Below are 19,510 nucleotides of genomic sequence, written 5' to 3'. Positions count from 1 at the left end.
ATAATTGAATGTAGCGCATATAAAGCACCCACAAACCACTGGTGGCTGAATACACAATCATCGCGGGATGAACGAGTGACGAATTTCCAGCCAAGGGTGGGCCATTTAAATAATTTCTTCCTCATTTTTTAAAATTATATATATATATTTATTAACAACAAATCAATACAGAAAGTACATGAGGGAACACAAGTGTATATATAAATAATGTGACGACCCTTGGTTTATAAGAGCGGAAATCTACTCTGCCGCACGAGCATGCTTTTGCGTCACAGTCGATAGCGCGCTGGACCTCGGGCTCGAAGGTCGAGGGTTCGAAACCTGCTCCCTGCTATTTCATTACAATAATATACAAAGGACAATTGTGCTAGGGGGTACAATGTCAGGACCTTAAGGGACATACATAGAATTCTAAGTGTAACAGCTTTTTTATTTTTTGTCGTAAGAAAATGTGGTGTTTTGTTTTTAAATTTGCATATGTGAATATGGAATTTGGCCAAAATAATAATGCAATTAATGACATAAAATTGTTTAAACTTATTTCTATCATAGGTAAAGAATCCAAGCAGTACATCCCTCCACAATAGTGTAAAATCTTCATAAGTGTGTTCAATTATAAATCTATTGATGTCTTGCTACATGAATACAATGCCAAAAAAAAGATGCAACAACGTTTCTGGTACAATTTGAGTTTGTTTTTCTTAAACTTCTTCATATTGGCATGTTGGCAGGATCATATTTATGAATAATTTTAAAGGAAAGTTCCTTAATTTTGTTACCAAGTAGATATGTGTGTGGCAACATCCAACATTTTTTCAACAGATATTATCAATAAAACTGTTCCAATAAGGCATGACATAAGGTATAGATACAACATACTGCTGAAACAAGGTTTGTATTGATCTGTTGTTGAATGAACCAAAAGAGAAACAAATCTTTCCTACTGATGAGTCAACAGGGTTAACGGAAGGTAGGTTCTGAGGGTCAGGTCTTGACACGTTCCTGAATAATAAAGCAACACCTGAGGGAATGGCATCTAAAACAATTGCAAAATCTTTAGGTCTTGTAAAGTGATAAGAATTCCTTATAAATACGTTTTTTTTTTTAAAGAGTTGACTCACCAATAGGATATTATTTCAGAACCAATATTCTAAAAGCAAAGTATTTTATACAATATATCCCGATTATTCCATATATATCTGTGTGGAGAAAATTATACTTATAAAAGCAGAGTTTCACTGGAACTTGGTCAATATTATAATTGCAAATTAACATGAAGTTGAGGCCACCAAAAGTAGAGAAGACATGAGGAATAACATTTCACATAGAAGTGGGTCTTATTAGGAATTGTTTTATTCAATTGATCTTAAAAGCCCTCCATACTCATAAGTGTTCATTACAACAGTTGTCCTAACATAATGGGTACGGTTTCTCCACAGAAAGTTGAAAAGCATCTGGTCTATTGGCTTTCTTATTTTATCTTCAAGATATCAAGATAGAGTGCCATATGTTAGTCTAGAGATACCTTCAGCCTTGGTTATTAGGACTCTTCCTTTTAAAGATAAGTCCCTCTGTAGCCATTGATTTAGCTTCTTCTGGGCTTTTTTAATAAGAGGGTTAAAATTAAGTAAGCCTCTAGACTTCTGATCCTCAGTAATGTTTTTTTTTCACCTTTATTCAACCAGTTAGGCCAGTTGAGAACAAGTTCTCATTTACTACTGTGACCTGGCCAAGAAAGCAAAGCAGTGTGACAAAACAACACAGAGTTACACATGGGATAAACAAAAGTACAGTCAATAACAATAGAAAAATCTATATACAGTGTGTGCAAATGGAATAAGGAGGTAAGGCAATAAATAGGCCATAGTAGCAAAGTAACAACAATTTAGCAAATTAACACTGGAGTGATAGATGTGCAGATGATGTGTAGGTAGAAATACTGGTGTGCAAAAGAGCAAAAAAAAGTAAATAAAAACATTATGGTAGTTGGATGGGCTATGTACAGCTACAGCGATCGGTGAGCTGCTCAGATAGCTGATGCTTAAAGTTAGTGAGGGAGATAAGTCTCCAACTTCAGTGATTTTTGCGACTCGTTCCAGTCATTGACAGCAGAGAACTGGAAGGAAAGGCGGCCAAAGGAGGTGTTGGCTTTGGGGGTGACCAGTGAGATATACCTTCTGGAGCGTGTGCTACAGTTGGGTGTTGTTATGGTGACCAGTGAGCTGAGATAAGGTGGAGCATTAAATAGCAAAGACTTATAGATGACCTGGAGCTAGTGGGTCTGGCGACGAATATGTAGCGAGGGCCAGCAGGTCAGTGATCTGTTTGTTAACTTGGCTTTCAAAGACTTTGGAAAGGCAGGGCAGGATGGATATAGGTCTGCAATAGTTTGGATCTGTCACCCCTTTTGAAGAGGGGGATGACCGCGGCAACTTTCCAATCTTTAGGAATCTCGGACATCACGAAAGAGAGGTTGAACAGACTATTAATAGGGGTTGCAACAATGGCGGCGGATAATTTTAGAAAGAGGGTCCAGACTGCTGGCCAAGTTGATTTGTACGGGTCCAGGTTTTACAGCTATCTGGATTTGGGTGAAGGAGAAGCTGGGGAGGCTTGGGAAAGTAGCTGCGGGGGGTGCTGAGCTGTTGGCCGGGTTGGGGTAGCCAGGAGGAAAGCATGGCCAGCCGTAGAGAAATGCTTATTGAAATTCTCAATTATCGTGGATTTATCAGTGGTGACAGTGTTTCCTAGCCTCAGTGCAGTGGGCAGCTGGGAGGATGTGCTCTTATTTTCCATGGACTTTACAGTGTCACAGAACATGTTGGAGTTAGAGCTGCAGGATGCAAATTTCTGTTTGAAAAAGCTAGCCTTTGCTTTTCTAACTGATTGTGTGTATTGGTTCCTGACTTCCCTGAAAAGTTGCATATCGCAGGGACTATTCAATGCTAGTGCAGTACGCCACAGGATGTTTTTGTGCTGGTCGAGGGCAGTCAGGTCTGGAGGGAACCAAGGGCTATATCTGTTCTTAAATGTACATTTTTTGAAAGGGTGCATGCTTATTTAAGATGGTGAGGAAATTCCTTTTAAAGAACAACCAGGCATCCTCTGACGGGATGAGGTCAATATCCTTCCAGGATACCCGGGCCAGGCCAATTAGAAAGGCCTGTTTGCAGAAGTGTTTTAGGGAGCATTTGACAGTGATGAGGGGTGGTCGTTTGACCGCGGACCCATAACGGACGCAGGCAATGAGGCAGTGATCGCTGAGATCCTGATTTGAAAACAGCAGAGTGCAAGTTGGTCAGGATAATATCTATGAGGGTGCCCATGTTCATGGATTTAGGGTTGTACCTGGTGGGTTCCTTGATCATTTGTGTGAGATTGAGGGCGTCTAGCATAGATTGTAGGACGGCTGGTGTGTTAAGCATATCCCAGTTTAGGTCACCTAGTAGAACGAACTCTGAAGATAGATGGGGGGCAATCGATTCACATATGGTGTCGAGGGCACAGCTGGGAGCTGAGGGGGTATATAACAGGCGGCAACAGTGATGGACTTAATTCTGGAGAGATTCATTTTTAAAATTAGAAACTGGAACTGTTTGGGCATAGACCTGGAAAGTATGACAGAACTTTGCAGGCTAACTCCTCCCCCTTTCGCAGTTCTATCTTGACGGAAAATGTTGTAGTTGGGGATGGAAATCTCAGAATTTTTGGTGGCCTTCCTAAGCCAGGATTCAGACACGGCTAGGACATCAGGGTTGGCGGAGTGTGCTAAAGCAGTGAATAAAACAAACTTAGGGAGGAGGCTTCTGATGTTAACATGCATGAAACCAAGGCTTTTACGGTTACAGAAGTCAACAAATGAGAGCGCCTGGGGGCACACAGGGCCTGGGTTAACCACCACATCACCCGAAGAACAAAGGAGGAGTAGGATGAGGGTACGGCTAAAGGCTATCTAGTGCGTTGGGAACATAATGAAAGGAGCAGATTTCTGGACGTGGTAGCATAACATAGATGGGTATGGTAGGGTGCGGGTACAGTGGAGGTAAACCTAGGCATTGAGTGACGATGCCTAAATATTTAAGTTCTTATTTCACTGGAATACCATAATATGAAAGTGCCACACAATCTTTGACAGCCATGAGTGCACATTTATTAATGTTAAGATATAGACCAGATGCTTTGGAAAAGGATTGTGTCACATTGATTGATATGGGAATCTGACAAGCGTCTTTCAGAAAACATTCCTTCCTCCCTCGCCAATTGCCCTGCAAGTGTATACTCGTCAGATGTCATCAGAAGTGTCCACTTAATTTGAGGGCTGAGGGGATAGGGTATGTCTTTTAAGTGTTTGGACCGCAGTCCTTGAAAACAATGGTCAGACATATTGAACGCAGTCTCCAGTTCTTATTATACTAAGAAAGAAAGAGGCCGAACTCGGTGGAAAATTCTATTCACTTTCAATTTAAGGGCTGCATTGATGGGAAACATTTGTTTCCATTGCCAAAGCAGGTGAAATACCATTCTCCAGCAGGTGGCGTTTTTGTTTTTGTTGCCCACCAAGCAAGGTCAATGAGTGACGAATTTAGTCAACAAAAAAATGAATAGTTTATTTTCTACGTGAGGTTTATTTGATCGAATAGATGTTACGTAATGCTTAAGTTGTTACTCGTGTACAGATAAGTAGGACACGTGATATCCCGGAAATGTTTGGGAAAAAACTCTTTATATCGGAGTTGTATCGATATGGCAATGCATGTTATGAGGCGAGTCAGCAAAGTATCGCTCTCCATTGAATACATGCAGTCACGTCAACAACCCTCATCGAATTTTCAAAAAAGTATTACAATAATGAGATCTATCCACCAATCCAAATAAAGGATAAGAGGGTGCCAGATTGCCCGCCGTCCCGCTTTGCAGTCAACGATGTCCATTGTTTAGGGCATAGAAACATGCATCTTGTCAGTATATCCATAATCTTTGTATTATACGGCAGTGGTTCTTATTATACCTCAGTGGTTTTCACCCGTGTCTACTTAGTTTAATGGTTGTTGTATATTGGCACGACAGTAAATGATGATTATGCCATATTTACCATTTCTAAATAATATAACATTCTGAATTTGTTATTATAAAATGTATATATTGACACATTCATCTATTTCATCATTAATTTGTTATAAATGCATAATATTTTTTTACCTGTTTTAATCCTAGTACCCACTACATTCTCCGTTAAAGTCTCGGATCCTACGGTTTACAATTATCAATTTGAGAATGGATGGAACATCAAGGTTTGGATTGCACTTGATTTTAATATTCTATATGTGGTTTGGGGTTCCACATTGTGTAAGAACTGCCAGATAGCCAGTCCATTTCTCGGGGTATCGGGCAAATGGGCTAGTCCATCTTTATCCAGTGGGCCTGTTTAAATTGTTGTTTTGCCCAAATTTCTCTTTAGTTGGTTAATAATGGGGGCCATGAGGATGTGCGTAAGCACCTGGGCCAATTTCTGGTCCCAGTCCGTTCCTGGATACCCCCATGTGACCTCCCATCCAGTTTAGTGACCCAATATTAGATGGCTTATCATCATCATCATCATCACAACTAGCCTTTGTAATGCAACACTCCCCACAGTTGGCCCTTGTTGGTTGCCTACAGGTGTGTGTTTTCGTCTATGTCCAATGTTTACCAATCAGAGGAAGAAGATGGCTGATATGTTTTAAACATACCGGTAGGTATGTTACAGGTAGAGTATAGGGAGAGGTGGGTAAGGTAGGTCACGCATAGGTGGATTACATACCGCAAAGATGCTTTTACACCAATCATCTACAACACTATGGACTGGATCAAACCAGGTAAAAATACATGGCAGACAAAAGTAATCAACAGAATTGGAAACCGATCAATATGATTGAATCTCATTTATTTCCAAGGGTTTGGAAATGTAGACAGTTGATACAGTACGGGACATTGTGTCTGGAGCAAGTGGTCTTAATGTCCAGGCAGTGACTGGGTTTGATTTGGTAACACGACCGCATCGTTATGGTAACATGATACAGTTATGATGGCAATAGGTTGAGACAGGGCCACTGTATCAATATGAACTGGCTGAAGACAGTGAGAATAGTAGAGAGGCCTAAAATACATTACAATTGTGAACAACAACAAAAAGACATCAAAACCACAATACCTTTTTCACACAATTCTGCTGACCCAAACCATACTGTGCTGGCTTAGATATTTTCTTTTCTAGCACGGTTCCAGCAACAATGGGGATTGCGTAACCAGGCCTGCTTTGCTCAGCTCAGTAGTGTGAAACTGTTATAGTGGTGATTCCCAGCAGGGTTGAGGTCAATTATATTTCAATTCCAGTCATTTCAGGAATACACAAAAATTCAAATTCTCTTCAATGCTTTGCAATGAGGAACATTTGAATTTGGTTTACTCTCTGAATTGGCTGGAATTGGCCCCGACCCTGATTCCCAGCAGTTCAGGACCACCATCCATTTACTCTCTGGTCCACTTGATGGCCCAGCCTGCACCTCTCCGTGAGGAGCAGCGCTCCACGTCCTTCTCCCTATCCAGAAGGAACTCCCACAGCAGCTGGTTGACCGTCTCCGGCTGGTCCTGCTGTACCCAGTGGCTGCACCCAGGGATGGTGTGTAAGGTGACGGACCCCCGGGCGTAGGGCCTGGTGCCCCCAGACATCCCCTCTACCAGGATGCTGTCCGCCTCGCCCCAGATCAGCAGGCACGGCACCTCCACTTCCTGGTGCTTGTAAAGGGCGTTACTGGAATCATATTAAATGTACAATAAAAAGTTCTATAAAACATATTGGTCTTGTGTATTTTTTTCCTGGTCCAAACAAACAAAGTACTGGTATGCTGTTTTCTTTCTATATTTCCATGTCCATCTTTTGTATTTTTTGTGGTGATTGCAGGAACAAAATCACCAAGGTGGTGATTCAGTGTCAGATACTGTATGTTGGTGGGGAAAATGAAATTCTATTTGACAGTCCACATGTTATCATAAAGGATATTGAGATGGTTAGCTATCTTTCTGACCTGAGTAGTGAGCGATAGTAGTTGAGGGGTGCGGTCAGCCCGCCAGGTTGGGACAGGCGGTAGAGATAACCCTCGAGCTGAGCTTCAGTCAGCCTGCGGGCACGGTTCCTGATGCCACCACGACCCCCACACAGCAGACTACGCACCAACTGGACACAAAAACACAGGAGAGGAGGACAAACCATGGTACTATGACCTGTAATCATGAAAAAAAAAAACAGGGTGGAGGACTTAGTTTTACATGCAATGAGAGGACAGGACCTGGGTTCAAATAGTATTTGTTTTCTTTCAAATACTTTGAAAGGACATGCCTGGGGGGGCAGATTTGCGGGTTTTGTACTTTTGGGACTATTCCATTGCACCATGAAAGCACGATAGTGTGTATGTATGTATGTAACTATACGAGTCATAGAAGAGAAAGTGCCTCTATGCTGGTGTGAGTTTCTTAGACACTACCTTGAAGTCCTCCAGTGATAGAGTGAACTCTGGGAGTGCAGGGAGCTGGAAGAAGCAGGCATGACCACAGCGCAGAAGCTCAGAGGGCCTCCTCAACACTGCATCTAGGTGGAGAAAAGAGAGATCACACTACACATAGCCAGCTAGGACATTTCCAATATACTTCTATTCTCTGGAAAACCAAACTATACTGACCGAGCATCGAACTGAACCTATTTTAAAGCAAGTCCATAGATATGGTATGGTTCGGTTCAGTACCCATAAGGGAAAGTAATAGAACACACACATGCAGGTACACACTCATCATTACCTAGCCAAGAGGCAGGGTGCGGTGCGTTCATGATGACCAGTCGCTGCACCATATCAGGCCTCTCCAGTGTGAAGTGCCAGGCCAGCATACCGCCCCAGTCATGGCCCACCAACACACAACTGGTGTGGCCTGAAATCCCAGAAGAAACAATAAACTGTTGAACCTTTGAGGCCCATTGAACTCCTTGTAATTCTATAGCACCCTTTCTAGTAATGTAGGATATTTGCTACTAATTTCTCCCTCGGGTCGTAGACAGTGAAGTCTGCATACATAGCCTGCTGTATATCAGGGAAATTCAACGAATGGCCTTCAGCCCTCAAATACTGCTGGTTTTCTTTTTTAGCTGATAGTTCATTCCTTGTGCGGAGAGACCACACACATCTGGTGTCCCTGTCCCAGTTCCCTAATTAGAAGGATAGACCAGCAGAACTTCAGCCCTCGAGGGCCAGCAGTTAAATAGCCTCGGTATACCATACGGGCTAACACGTGTAGTGTACCTAGTTCATCAATGGCGTCCCTGATATCGTGACAGAGTTTCTCCAGCGAGTAGTCCTCCAGCTGGGAGGGTGCGTCAGAGTCGCCACAGCCACGCAGGTCCATTGCCACCGTGTGGTACTGTCCACTAAACCCACACAGCTGGTAGCGCCACGAGTACCTGAGATAGAGATGGCGGGAGAGAGGATTGTTACTTTGCTTAATGCTGCCAGGTATAATTGTATTATGTTATAGTTATGATGCGTTGTAAAACTTGTCACTGTACAATATGACAGGAGATGTGATAATGCGGTAATAAAAAAGGAGTGTGTGTGTGTTACCAATTCTCTGGGAATCCATGAAGGAAGAGCATTAGAGGATTCCTGCTGTCTCCCTTGGTTACATAATGGAACCTCAAACCAGAGCTCTGTGATAAAAAGGGAGAAGAGGGAGGTGGGGGTGGGGGGAAAGATAGAGGTGAGGAGGAGGTGGAAAGAGAGGAAGACAGCAGAGAGATAGTTGAAGGGTTAACAGCTGCTGTGCTTTCCATCACTCTGGGAATTTGAAAGTGTTTGGCAGAATGACCCTGTTCTTTTTTTACATAGTTGTCGGTCCTCCAGCTTCTAATATTAGAGTAGAGTAGAGTGGAGATAGATAAGGTTGAAACGGGTGTGTATCCCATATGGCACTCTATTCCCTAGATGGTGTACTACTTTTCACCAGGGCTCATAGAGCTCTGGTCAAGAGTTGCGCAATGGGTCCTAGTCAAAAGTCGTGTGTTGAGTTCCATTAGGGATGCAGACAGGGAGGTGGCGTGGGTGATCAAACTAAAATTAGATACAACCCCTCAACTCTTGCACACATTAGTCAACTGGGCAATTGTCAAGACAGATAAACAGATAGCCTAATGTTGTATTTCACTTGAAAGACCCATTGATATTTTATTTACCCCGCTATCCCACCCAAACATGTTTGATTTCCATATGTTTTAGGGAAGTCATTAAGTACTCACCAATTGCTGACTGCAATAAAATGTAAAAATAGCAAATGTTATGCCGATAATAGCGGTGTTTTTCTCTCTCACTCCTATCTATTCTTACCCTGCCCCACAAGTAGCCGTGTTTGCCCAGAGTGGGATCACGCAGACATGCGGGCTGCTTCTTGCGGACTGTCCAATGGAAGGTCCCGTAGGGGTCTTTCAGTGCACGCCATGCGATCCGTGTAAGAACCAGTCCCGCTGTGAGTCCAGCCGTGCCATATACAAGAAACCAGTACAGCACAGACTGAAACCACAGACACAATCTGGTCGGAACCAGGAGAAGGTCCACGATCACGGAATTGCTCATTGCTCGCCTCCTTATTCTAGTTTTGGACCGCAAGTTTTAACAGGCTGTGAGTGCACCTGCTGTGTGTCTGTTGGGAAATCCCCAGTGGCGCATCCGCTTCTTCAATTTGGCGGATTGGAAAGAGTGTACCTGTCCCGCCTCATTTCAATACCCTTAGGGGAAAAAAAACGTTATTTCACAGGTGCAATGTCCCCATGTTTTTGGAACACTTCACGTGATATTTCTCCTGACGTTTCACATGTGGATGTTCACAAGTGATCGCAACCATTCACATGTGAAATCATGTGGTTTTGGGGACACTTCACATGTGATATTTCACATGAAGTTTCACATGGATTAAAATGTTCACGATGTCCTGCAGTCATTAGGTTGTCCCCAGAACGTCACGAAATAGCCAGTGTTTTCTACGTAAATAGGCTATTTGACATACATGATTGATTACATTGTGTATGTTTATTTACACATTATTTATTACTCAACATGTCCTGGCCTGGGAGTAAAACTCACAACCTCTTGGTTCACAGCGTTACGATCTTCCTGTAAAGCCACCATTTATGTCTGTGTCACTGATTTCAGCTGTATTCCTACACTTTGGACTCAAGTCAAATCTCAATTTTGTGTAATATACTCAATAAAAACGATTTCAGTACCTCCAGAAATTATTCACAGCCCGTGACTCTTTCCACATTTGTTGTGTTACAGACTGAATTTTAACAAAAAAATGATTATATTGGGATTTTGGGTCACTGGCCAACCCAATAATGTCAAAATGGAAATGTTTTGAAATTAATAAAAAATTTAAGTTGAAATCTCTTCAGTAAATAAGTATTCATCCCCTTTCTGATAGCAAGCCATAAGTTCAGGAGTAAAAACCAAAATGCTTAACCAGTCACATAAGTTGCATGGACTCACTGTGTTTAACATATATATTTTTTTATGACTACCTCATCTCTGTACCCCACACATACAATTATCTGTGAGGTCCCATCAGTTGAGCAGTGAATTTGAAACCGATTCAACCACAAAGCCTCTCAAAGGCCACCTATTTTATTTTACCAGGCAAGTCAGTAAGAACAAATTCTTATTTTCAATGACGGCCTAGGAACGGTGGGTTAACTGCCTTGTTCAGGGGCAGAACGACATATTTTTACCTTGTCAGCTCGGGGATTCAATCTTGCAACCTTTCGGTTACTGGTCCAACACACTAACCATTAGGCTACCTGCCGCACACATTGGTAGATGTGTGGGGAAAAAAACAGACATTGAATATCCCTTAGAGCACGGTGAAGTTAATACACTTCACACGGGTATCACGACACCCAGTCACTACAAAGATACAGGCGTCCTTCCTAACTCAGTTGCCAAAGAGGCAGGAAACCACTCAGAAATTTCACCATGAGGCCAATGGTGACTTTTAATGGCTGTGATAGAAAACTGAGGATGGATCAACATTGTAGTTACAATACTAACCTACATGACAGAGTGAGGATGCCTGTACAGAATAAAAATATTCCAAAATATGCATCCTGTAAGGCACATAAGGCACTATAGTAATACTGCAAAAAAAGAGGCAAAGCAATTACATTTTTGTCCTGTTATGAATACTTTCTGAAGGCACTGTATACGCTACAAATGAGGAAGCTTCACTCTCTCTCTCCCTCAAAAGTTAATATCCCTAAGAAAGTATGGGCTAGTTTTACAGATAGATTGCAACACTACTGTACTACATTGTACTCTAGTCCATCCCCGACATCACAGAACCAAATGTAGGACTTCACTAAGGAAACCAGTCCAGAGCCCTTATTACCATTACCTTATTACTGTCGGCTCATTCAGCCGACAGAAACTTTCAACCGGTTTTCCCCATTAAGCAGCGAGTCGGAGTCTGAGGCCGAGCCTTCTCTTGACTCTACTCCTCCCGTTACGGGGTCTGAGACGCCGAAGCTTCCCACCATGACAAATTGGAAACCCTAGTCATTGGCGACTCCATTACCCGCAGTATTAGACTTAAAACGAATCATCCAGAGATCATACACTGTTTAACAGGGGGCAGGGTTACCGACGTTAAGGCTAATCTGAAGATGGTGCTGGCTAAAGCTAAAACGGGCGAGTGTAGAGAGTATAGAGATATTGTTATCCACGTCGGCACCAACGATGTTAGGATGAAACAGTCAGAGGTCACCAAGTGCAACATAGCTTCAGCGTGTAAATCAGCTAGAAAGATGTGTCGGCATCGAGTAATTGTCTCTGGCCCCCTCCCAGTTAGGGGGAATGATGAGCTCTACAGCAGAGTCTCACAACTCAATCGCTGGTTGAAAACTGTTTTCTGCCCCTCCCAAAAGATAGAATTTGTAGATAATTGGCCCTCTTTCTGGGACTCACCCACAAACAGGACCAAGCCTGGCCTGCTGAGGAGTGACAGACTCCATCCTAGCTGGAGGGGTGCTCTCATCTTATCTACCAACATAGACAGGGCTCTAACTCCTCTAGCTCCACAATTAAATAGGGTGCAGGCCAGGCAGCAGGCTGTTAGCCAGCCTGCCAGCTTAGTGGAGTCTGCCACTAGCACAGTCAGTGTAGTCTGCTCAGCTATCCCCATTGAGACCATGTCTGTGCCTCGACCTGGGTTGGGCAAAACTAAACATGGCGGTGTTCGCCTTAGCAATCTCACTAGGATAAAGACCGCCATTCCTGTCATTATTGAAAGAGATCGTGATACCTCACATCTCAAAATAGGGCTACTTAATGTTAGATCCCTTACTTCAAAGGCAATTATAGTCAATTAACTAATCACTGATCATAATATTGATATGATTGGCCTGACTGAAACATGGCTTAAGCCTGATGAATTTACTGTGTTAAATGAGACCTCACCTCCTGGTTACACTAGTGACCATGTCCCCCGTGCATCCCGCAAAGGCGGAGGTGTTGCTAACATTTACGATAGCACATTTCAATTTACAATTTTAAAAAATGACGTTTTTGTCTTTTGAGCTTCTAGTCATGAAATCTATGCAGCCTACTCAATCATATACAGAGTTCCTCATTGAGTTCCCTGAATTCCTATCGGACCTTGTAGTCATAGCAGATAATATTCTGGTGACTTTAATAGTCACATGGAAAAGTCCACAGATCCACTCCAAAAGGCTTTCAGAGCCACCATCCACTCCGTGGGTTTTGTCCAACATGTCTCTGGACCTACTCACTGTCACAGTCATACTCTGGACCTAGTTTTGTCCCATGGAATAAATGTTGTGGATCTTAGAGTTTTTCCTCGTAATCCTGGACTATCGGGCCACCATTTTATTACGTTTGCAATTGCAACAAATAATCTGCTCAGACCCCAACCAAGGAGCATCAAAAGTTGTGCTATAAATTCACAGACAACACAAAGATTCCTTGATGCCCTTCCAGATTCCATCTGCCTACCCAAGGACGTCAGAGGACAAAAATCAGTTAACCACCTAACTGAGGAACTCAATTTAACCTTGCACAATACCCTAGATGCAGTGGCACCCCTAAAAATTAAAAACATTTCTCATAAGAAACTAGCTCCCTGGTATACAGAAAAGACCCGAGCTCTGAAGCAAGCTTCTAGAAAATTGGAACGGATAGGGCGCCACACCAAACTGGAAGTCTTCCGACTAGCTTGAAAAGACAGTACCGTGCAGTATCGAAGAGCCCTTACGGCTGCTCGATCATCCTATTTTTTCCAACTTAATTGAGGAAAATAAGAACAATCCAAAATGTATTTTTGATACTGTCGCAAAGCTAACTAAAAAGCAGCATTCCCCAAGTGAGGATGGCTTTCACTTCAGCAGTAATAAATTCATGAACTTATTTGAGGAAAGGATCATGATCATTAGAAAGAAATTACGGACTCCTCTTTAAATCTGAGTATTCCTTCAAAGCTCAGTTGTCCTGAGTCTGCACAACTCTGCCAGGACCTAGGATCAAGAGAGACACTCAAGTGTTTTAGTACTAGATTTCTTGACACAATGATGAAAATAATCATGGCCTCTAAACCTTCAAGCTGCATACTGGACCCTATTCCAACTAAACTACTAAAAGAGCTGCTTCCTGTGCTTGGCCCTCCTATGTTGAACATAATAAACAGCTCTCTATCCAGCGGATGTGTACCAAACTCACTAAAAGTGGCAGTAATAAAGCCTCTCTTGAAAAAGCCAAACCTTGACCCAGAAAATATATAAAAAACTAAATCGGCCTATGTCGAATCTTCCATTCCTCTCAAAAATAAAAAAAAAGGCTGTTGCGCAGCAACTCACTGCCTTCCTGAAGACAAACAAAGTATATGAAATTCTTCAGTCTGGTTTTAGACCCCATCATAGCACTGAGACTGCTCTGGTGAAGGTGGTAAATGACCTTTTAATGGCATCAGACCGATGCTCTGCATCTGTCCTCGTGCTCCTAGACCTTAGTGCTGCTTTTGATACCATCGATCACCACATTCTTTTGGAGAGATTGGAAACCCAAATTGGTCTACACAGACAAGTTCTGGCCTGGTTTAGATCTTATCTGTCGGAAAGATATCAGTTTGTCTCTGTGAATGGTTTGTCCTCTGACAAATCAACTGTACATTTTGGTGTTCCTCAAGGTTCCGTTTTAGGACCACTATTGTTTTCACTATATATTTTACCTCTTGGGGATGTAATTCGAAAACATAATGTTAACTTTCACTGCTATGCGGATGACACACTGCTGTACATTTCAATGAAACATGGTGAAGTCCTAAAATTGCCCTCGCCAGAAGCCTGTGTTTCAGACATAAGTGGATGGCTGCAAACTTTCTACTTTTAAACTCGGACAAAACAGAGATGCTTGTTCTAGGTCCCGAGAAACAAAGAGAGCTTCTGTTGAATCTGAAAATTACTCAATGGTTGTACAGTCGTCTCAAATAAAACTGTGAAGGACCTCGGTGTTACTCTGGACCCTGATCTCTCTTTTGACAAACATATCAAGACTGTTTCAAGGACAGCTTTTTCCCATCTACGTAACATTGCAAAAATCAGAAACTTTCTGTCCAAAAATGATGCAGAAAAATTAATCCATGCTTTTGTCACTTCTAGGTTAGACTACTGCAATGCTCTACCTTCCGGCTACCCGGATAAAGCACTAAATAAACTTCAGTTAGTGCTAAATACGGCTGCTAGAATCCTGACTAGAACCAAACAATTTGATCATATTATTCCAGTGCTAGCCTCCCTACTCTGGCTTCCTGTAGAGGCAAGGGCTGATTTCAAGGTTTTACTGCTAACCTACAAAGCATTACATGTCTTGCTCCTACCTATCTCTCTGATTTGGTCCTGCCGTACATACCTACACATATGCTACGGCCACAAGACGCAGGCCTCCTAATTGTCCCTAGAATTTCTAAGCAAACAGCTGGAGGCAGGGCTTTCTCCTATAGAGCTCCATTTTTATGGAATGGTCTGCCTGTCCATGTGAGAGACGCAAACTCGGTCTCAACCTTTAAGTCTTTACTGACGACTCATCTCTTCAGTGGGTCATATGATTGAGTGTAGTCTGGCCCAGGAGTGTGAAGGTGAACGGAAAGGCTCTGGCGTAACGAACCGCCCGTGCTGTCTCTGCCTGGCCGGTTCCCCTCTTTCCACTGGGATTCTCTGCCTCTAACCCTATTACAGGGGCTGAGTCACTGGCTTACTGGTGCTCTTTCATGCCGTCCCTAGGAGGGGTGCGTCACTTGAGTGGGTTGAGTCACTGATGTGATCTTCCTGTCTGGGTTGGCACCCCCCCTTGGGTTGTGCCGTGGCGGAGATCTTTGTGGGCTATACTCGGCCTTGTCTCAGGATGGTAAGTTGGTGGTTGAAGATATCCCTCTAGTGGTGTGGGGGCTGTGCTTTGGCAAAGTGGGTGGGGTTATATCCTTCCTGTTTGGCCCTGTCCGGGGGTATCATCGGATGGGGCTACAGTGTCTCCTGACCCCTCCTGTCTCAGCCTCCAGTATTTATGATGCAGCAGTTTGTGTCGGGGGGCTAGGGTCAGTTTGTTATATCTGGAGTACTTCTGTCTTATCCGGTGTCTTGTGTGAATTTAAGTATGCTCTAATTCTCTTTCTTTCTCTCGGAGGACCTGAGCCGTAGGACCATGCCTCAGTACTACCTGGCATGATGACACCTTGCTGTCCCCAGTCCACCTGGCCGTGCTGCTTGCTCCAGTTTCAACTGTTCTTCCTGCGGCTATGGAATCCTGACCTGTTCACCGGACGTGCTACCTGTCCCAGACTTATTATTTGACCATGCTGGTCATTTATGAACATTTGAACATCTTGGCCATGTTCGGTTATAATCTCCACCCGGCACAGCCAGAAGAGGACTGGCCACCCCTCAGCCTGGTTCCTCTCTAGGTTTCTTCCTAGGTTTTGGCCTTTCTAGGGAGTTTTTCCTAGCCAACGTGCTTCAACACCTGCATTGCTTGCTGTTTGGGGTTTTAGGCTGGGTTTCTGTACAGCACTTTGAGATATCAGCTGATGTACGAAGGGCTATATAAATAAATTTGATTTGATCCAATGCAATGAAAAAAATACCAACATTTTGTTTATTTTTTATTTTCTATAAAAGAGATGAGTTTACTCCATGATCATAACAGATTTAATCATTGACCTCGACAGACCACTCACATACCAAACAATAAATCGAGGAAAATGTTACACAAAACCCCCCAAAAAAACAAAAGACCAAAAATGTAACACAAAATAAAATACCTGAATAAAGCAAACTCTGCTGAGCACATTCTGAAGAAGAATCCATATTTATGGCACATCATGTCCATCAGTTACCATGGGGATAAAATAAGGAATTAATAAAAGGCTTGAAGGAATGAAAAAGTATTTGACCTTTTCATAACTTTTCTAACAAAACAAAATTATGTATAGGCTATTCATATATGGTGGACTCCATCAAAATGATGACTGGCTTTAGCAAAGAAACTCGTTCTCTTGTAGCATTTTGTATATTAATCTTCATCCCCATTTCAAATGCTTTTCTATAAATGGGGCACATGCGTCCCTGCGCCACATACTAAAATCATACACACACTCATCCACACAAACGTTCTGACACACAAATGCTAAAGTGGCGCGGCAGAAACAGGTCCACCTAAAAATGTACTGATTGAATGAAAATGAGAAAGTAGTCGAGTCAAGTGTACACTCATACCACAGAAGTCCAGCTAAAACTAGATTTAAACCTGAATATCGTTAAATGGGTAAAATATAAAATGCTGACTTTTCCTTTGACTTTTTACACAAGCTTATCCTAAATCTCCCTCCCTCCCCTTCCCACCCGTACATACTGTATCCACCCCAAATGTAATATATGCCAACTAGAATCATAGAACAATACAGGCACTGGAGAAAAACACCATAAGAGAAAATGCAGAGGACAGGGTCAGAGGTCAACCTGTCTTGACTCTCGACCTGTGACCCCCTCGCCAACAACAGAATTAGAACTTACATGTATCCACTAGAATTGAACAAGACAAATTATAGAAATCAGAGCTGTTTTTGTAGGGTTTTCTAGAACATTTTTTTTGTCAAAATGTTGTCATTTATTTCTCGTATTTTTGTACGGCTAAAAGTTTCCCTCTGATTAATTGTAGTAATAATAATAATAATAATAATAACAAGACTCATGCACAGACTAGCCAGGAGGTGGAGCTCTTTTTTTGGTCTCTGCTCTCAGCATTAGTAAAGTCTGTAGGGTGGAGTTACATCCCAAATGGCACCCTATTTCCTATATAGTACACTACAGTACCCCATGTGCCCTGGTCAAAAGCAATGCACTATATAAGGAACATTTTGGATGCATCCTGGAACTAAACCTGTAAGAAGTGTCTCATCTGTTCTTATAAGAGTCCAATAAAGTTGCAGTTAGAACTAATTGTGTTTTGAGGTTTGCCTCTCACCCCATTCCTTGTCCCCAAATGACATGTAAAAGTAGAGTGACGGGCTCACTACCAGATTTGAACCCTTTGGATATGTTCCAACAACCATACCAGCACACCACTTATTTTGCATGTCCAATGCATTGTTTCATTGTAAGTAGTATGCTAGTGTGTATAATGTAACTTTCTTTTTAACTTTAACTAGGCAAATTCCAGGCCAATATACAAGCAAGGAACAGGGAGGAATCAACACAGTTTATACATCAAACAGTTCAGTGATAGTTACTGATTCTCTGGTTCAATAGTTAATATGAATCAGCTGCAAAGAGGAAAATGCCATTAATGACCACTTTCCTAGCTGTCTCCAAGCGTAATAATACACAATAAGGTGGTTACAGTGATGGTGAACTCAGATTCAACCCAACCAAGACATAGCTCTAGAAACAGCTGGACTCTGGCTTCATCCAAAATAGCACCCTATCCCCTTTACAGAGCACTACTAAACTAGTGCACTATGTAGGAAATCAGGTGCCATTTGGGACTGAGCCTCTGCCTCTAGTAGTGATCAAACTGTTTTGCTCCAGCTTCAGATGAGGAAGAAGACATGAAATATGAAAACTTCAAATGGTTCTTTAATTAATTAACACTTGTTGGAATAATGCATATATTAGGTTTTATCCTCTTAAAAAAAAACTACCTAAAACGCTTTGTTTGAAGAGGGGTGACAAGGACACGGGGGAAAAATCTATTTATATATTAAGGGAAAAAAACACGTTATATGAACAAATAAGCTTTTTTTGTTTTAAAGGAGAAGTGGGAGGAGTTCAGCATTAAAAAGGTAATGGTTGTTTGGCATAGACAGTGGGGGCAAGTGTGTTGGGGAGGGAGGGACAAAAATATATACAAAAAACAAAACAAATAAACAGTAATCATAGAATAAGAAAATACCTCTTTACAGTAGATCCTACATAATGAAAAAAGAAATCTGCATTTAATTCTGCTTTCTCCCTCCCACTGCCGGCAGACTGTTCCATACTTTGTTGTTACTGATTTGTTCATATGCCCAGGCAAGGGAGAGAGAGGCCTAACTAATGTACGGTCTGTGTGTGTGTGTGTGGACAAAGGACAAGAGTGAGGCAGAAGGCAAAGCTGTACTGTACCTCCTCTCCTGGAAAAAGAACACGTCAGAAGTTGAAGTCCCTCCCCCCCTTATACACACACACACACCTGTCCCCAACATTTCCTTACATGTGTTCTCTCTAACAAAACAAAAAACAGATCACATAAAAATATTTATTCTGCCTCTCCTCTTGTCTGGCAGTCTATATGAACACCCCAGTCTCGGTCCGTAGATACGCATAGGTACTTTGCGTTTTTCCCATTATCGTCTTTCACTTCCATTTACAAGATTGTTCTCCTTCGCTCTGTCCCGTGTGAAAGTATCAAACAGGCGTGAAATTACATAACCACCCAGAGTCCTTTCCCCCATGTCATGTTGCCAGGGGCAACAAGGGTCAAATCCCCAGAGAAACGACACCAAACGTGGTTGAAAATATCCTGTCTATGTCGCTCCTTCAATGTTGCATCTTACATCCAGAGGCTGCATAGCAGAGCAGCTAACAGCCGAGTAGCTCGCCAGTCTAGCTGAAGATCACCCTCTGCTTTGGGGGGGGGGGGGGGGGGGGGGGGGATTGTTTAATTCACATCCTGTATCTTGGTTCATTAACCCCACCCCCCATTTCATAAGAAATGTTCAATTCCATATTCATTATTCTGTTATGTGTTCTTGTTTCAGTGTTAAGTTTCTGGGGGTTCTCTCGTCATCAGAACAAGTTCTCCTCAAAGATGGCCATCAGGTCGCTTTGGAAATTCATGTCGATGGTCGCCGCCATCTGGAGAGGGGAAGAGAGATTGAGGTGTCAGAAGAGCTGAGAGAC

The 19,510-nt window shown here is 42.5% G+C and overlaps 2 protein-coding genes across 8 annotated transcripts in view; both read right to left on the bottom strand.

Annotated features, from left to right (window-relative positions):
• Window positions 1–5,906: 5,906 nt before the first annotated feature.
• Window positions 5,907–9,796, bottom strand: LOC110537984 (epoxide hydrolase 3). Of its 2 annotated transcripts, none has more exons than XM_021624475.2 (7): window positions 9,405–9,796; window positions 8,646–8,731; window positions 8,328–8,485; window positions 7,831–7,959; window positions 7,521–7,624; window positions 7,065–7,213; window positions 5,907–6,790 (listed from the first exon to the last, which is right to left on the bottom strand). In XM_021624475.2, the coding sequence occupies exons 1-7, from the start codon at window positions 9,648–9,650 to the stop codon at window positions 6,508–6,510; spliced, it is 1,155 nt and encodes a 384-aa protein (XP_021480150.1). In that variant the 5' UTR covers window positions 9,651–9,796; the 3' UTR covers window positions 5,907–6,507. The 2 variants fall into 2 exon arrangements, with proteins under 2 accessions (XP_021480150.1, XP_021480151.1); XM_021624476.2 differs by having other exon boundaries at window positions 9,317–9,425.
• Window positions 9,797–16,220: 6,424 nt separating this feature from the next.
• The window catches only part of brd4 (bromodomain containing 4), a 61,849-nt gene continuing 58,559 nt past the window's right edge, over window positions 16,221–19,510 (bottom strand). For all 6 annotated transcript variants that reach the window (XM_036938049.1, XM_036938050.1, XM_036938051.1 and 3 more), the window contains one exon: window positions 16,221–19,465. In XM_036938049.1, coding sequence (XP_036793944.1) covers window positions 19,397–19,465 — 69 coding nt within the window. In that variant the 3' untranslated portion in view covers window positions 16,221–19,396. The remainder of the gene's footprint in view (window positions 19,466–19,510) is intronic.

The sequence above is a fragment of the Oncorhynchus mykiss genome, chromosome 12, assembly GCF_013265735.2.
Source record: "Oncorhynchus mykiss isolate Arlee chromosome 12, USDA_OmykA_1.1, whole genome shotgun sequence".
Taxonomy (NCBI): Eukaryota; Metazoa; Chordata; class Actinopteri; order Salmoniformes; family Salmonidae; genus Oncorhynchus; species Oncorhynchus mykiss.
The sequence above is the reverse complement of the archived record's forward strand: the minus strand, read 5'-3'. Positions and strand labels throughout refer to the sequence as shown.

Coding starts and splice junctions, on each gene's coding strand:
- LOC110537984 (XM_021624475.2), bottom strand. CDS start 9,650: ATGAGCAATTCCGTGATCGTGGACCTTCTCCTGGTTCCGACCAGATTG. Junction 8,486..8,645: donor CATGGATTCCCAGAGAATTG/GTAACACACACA, acceptor TCTCTATCTCAG/GTACTCGTGGCGCTACCAGC. Junction 7,625..7,830: donor GCACCCTGCCTCTTGGCTAG/GTAATGATGAGT, acceptor TTCTCCACCTAG/ATGCAGTGTTGAGGAGGCCC.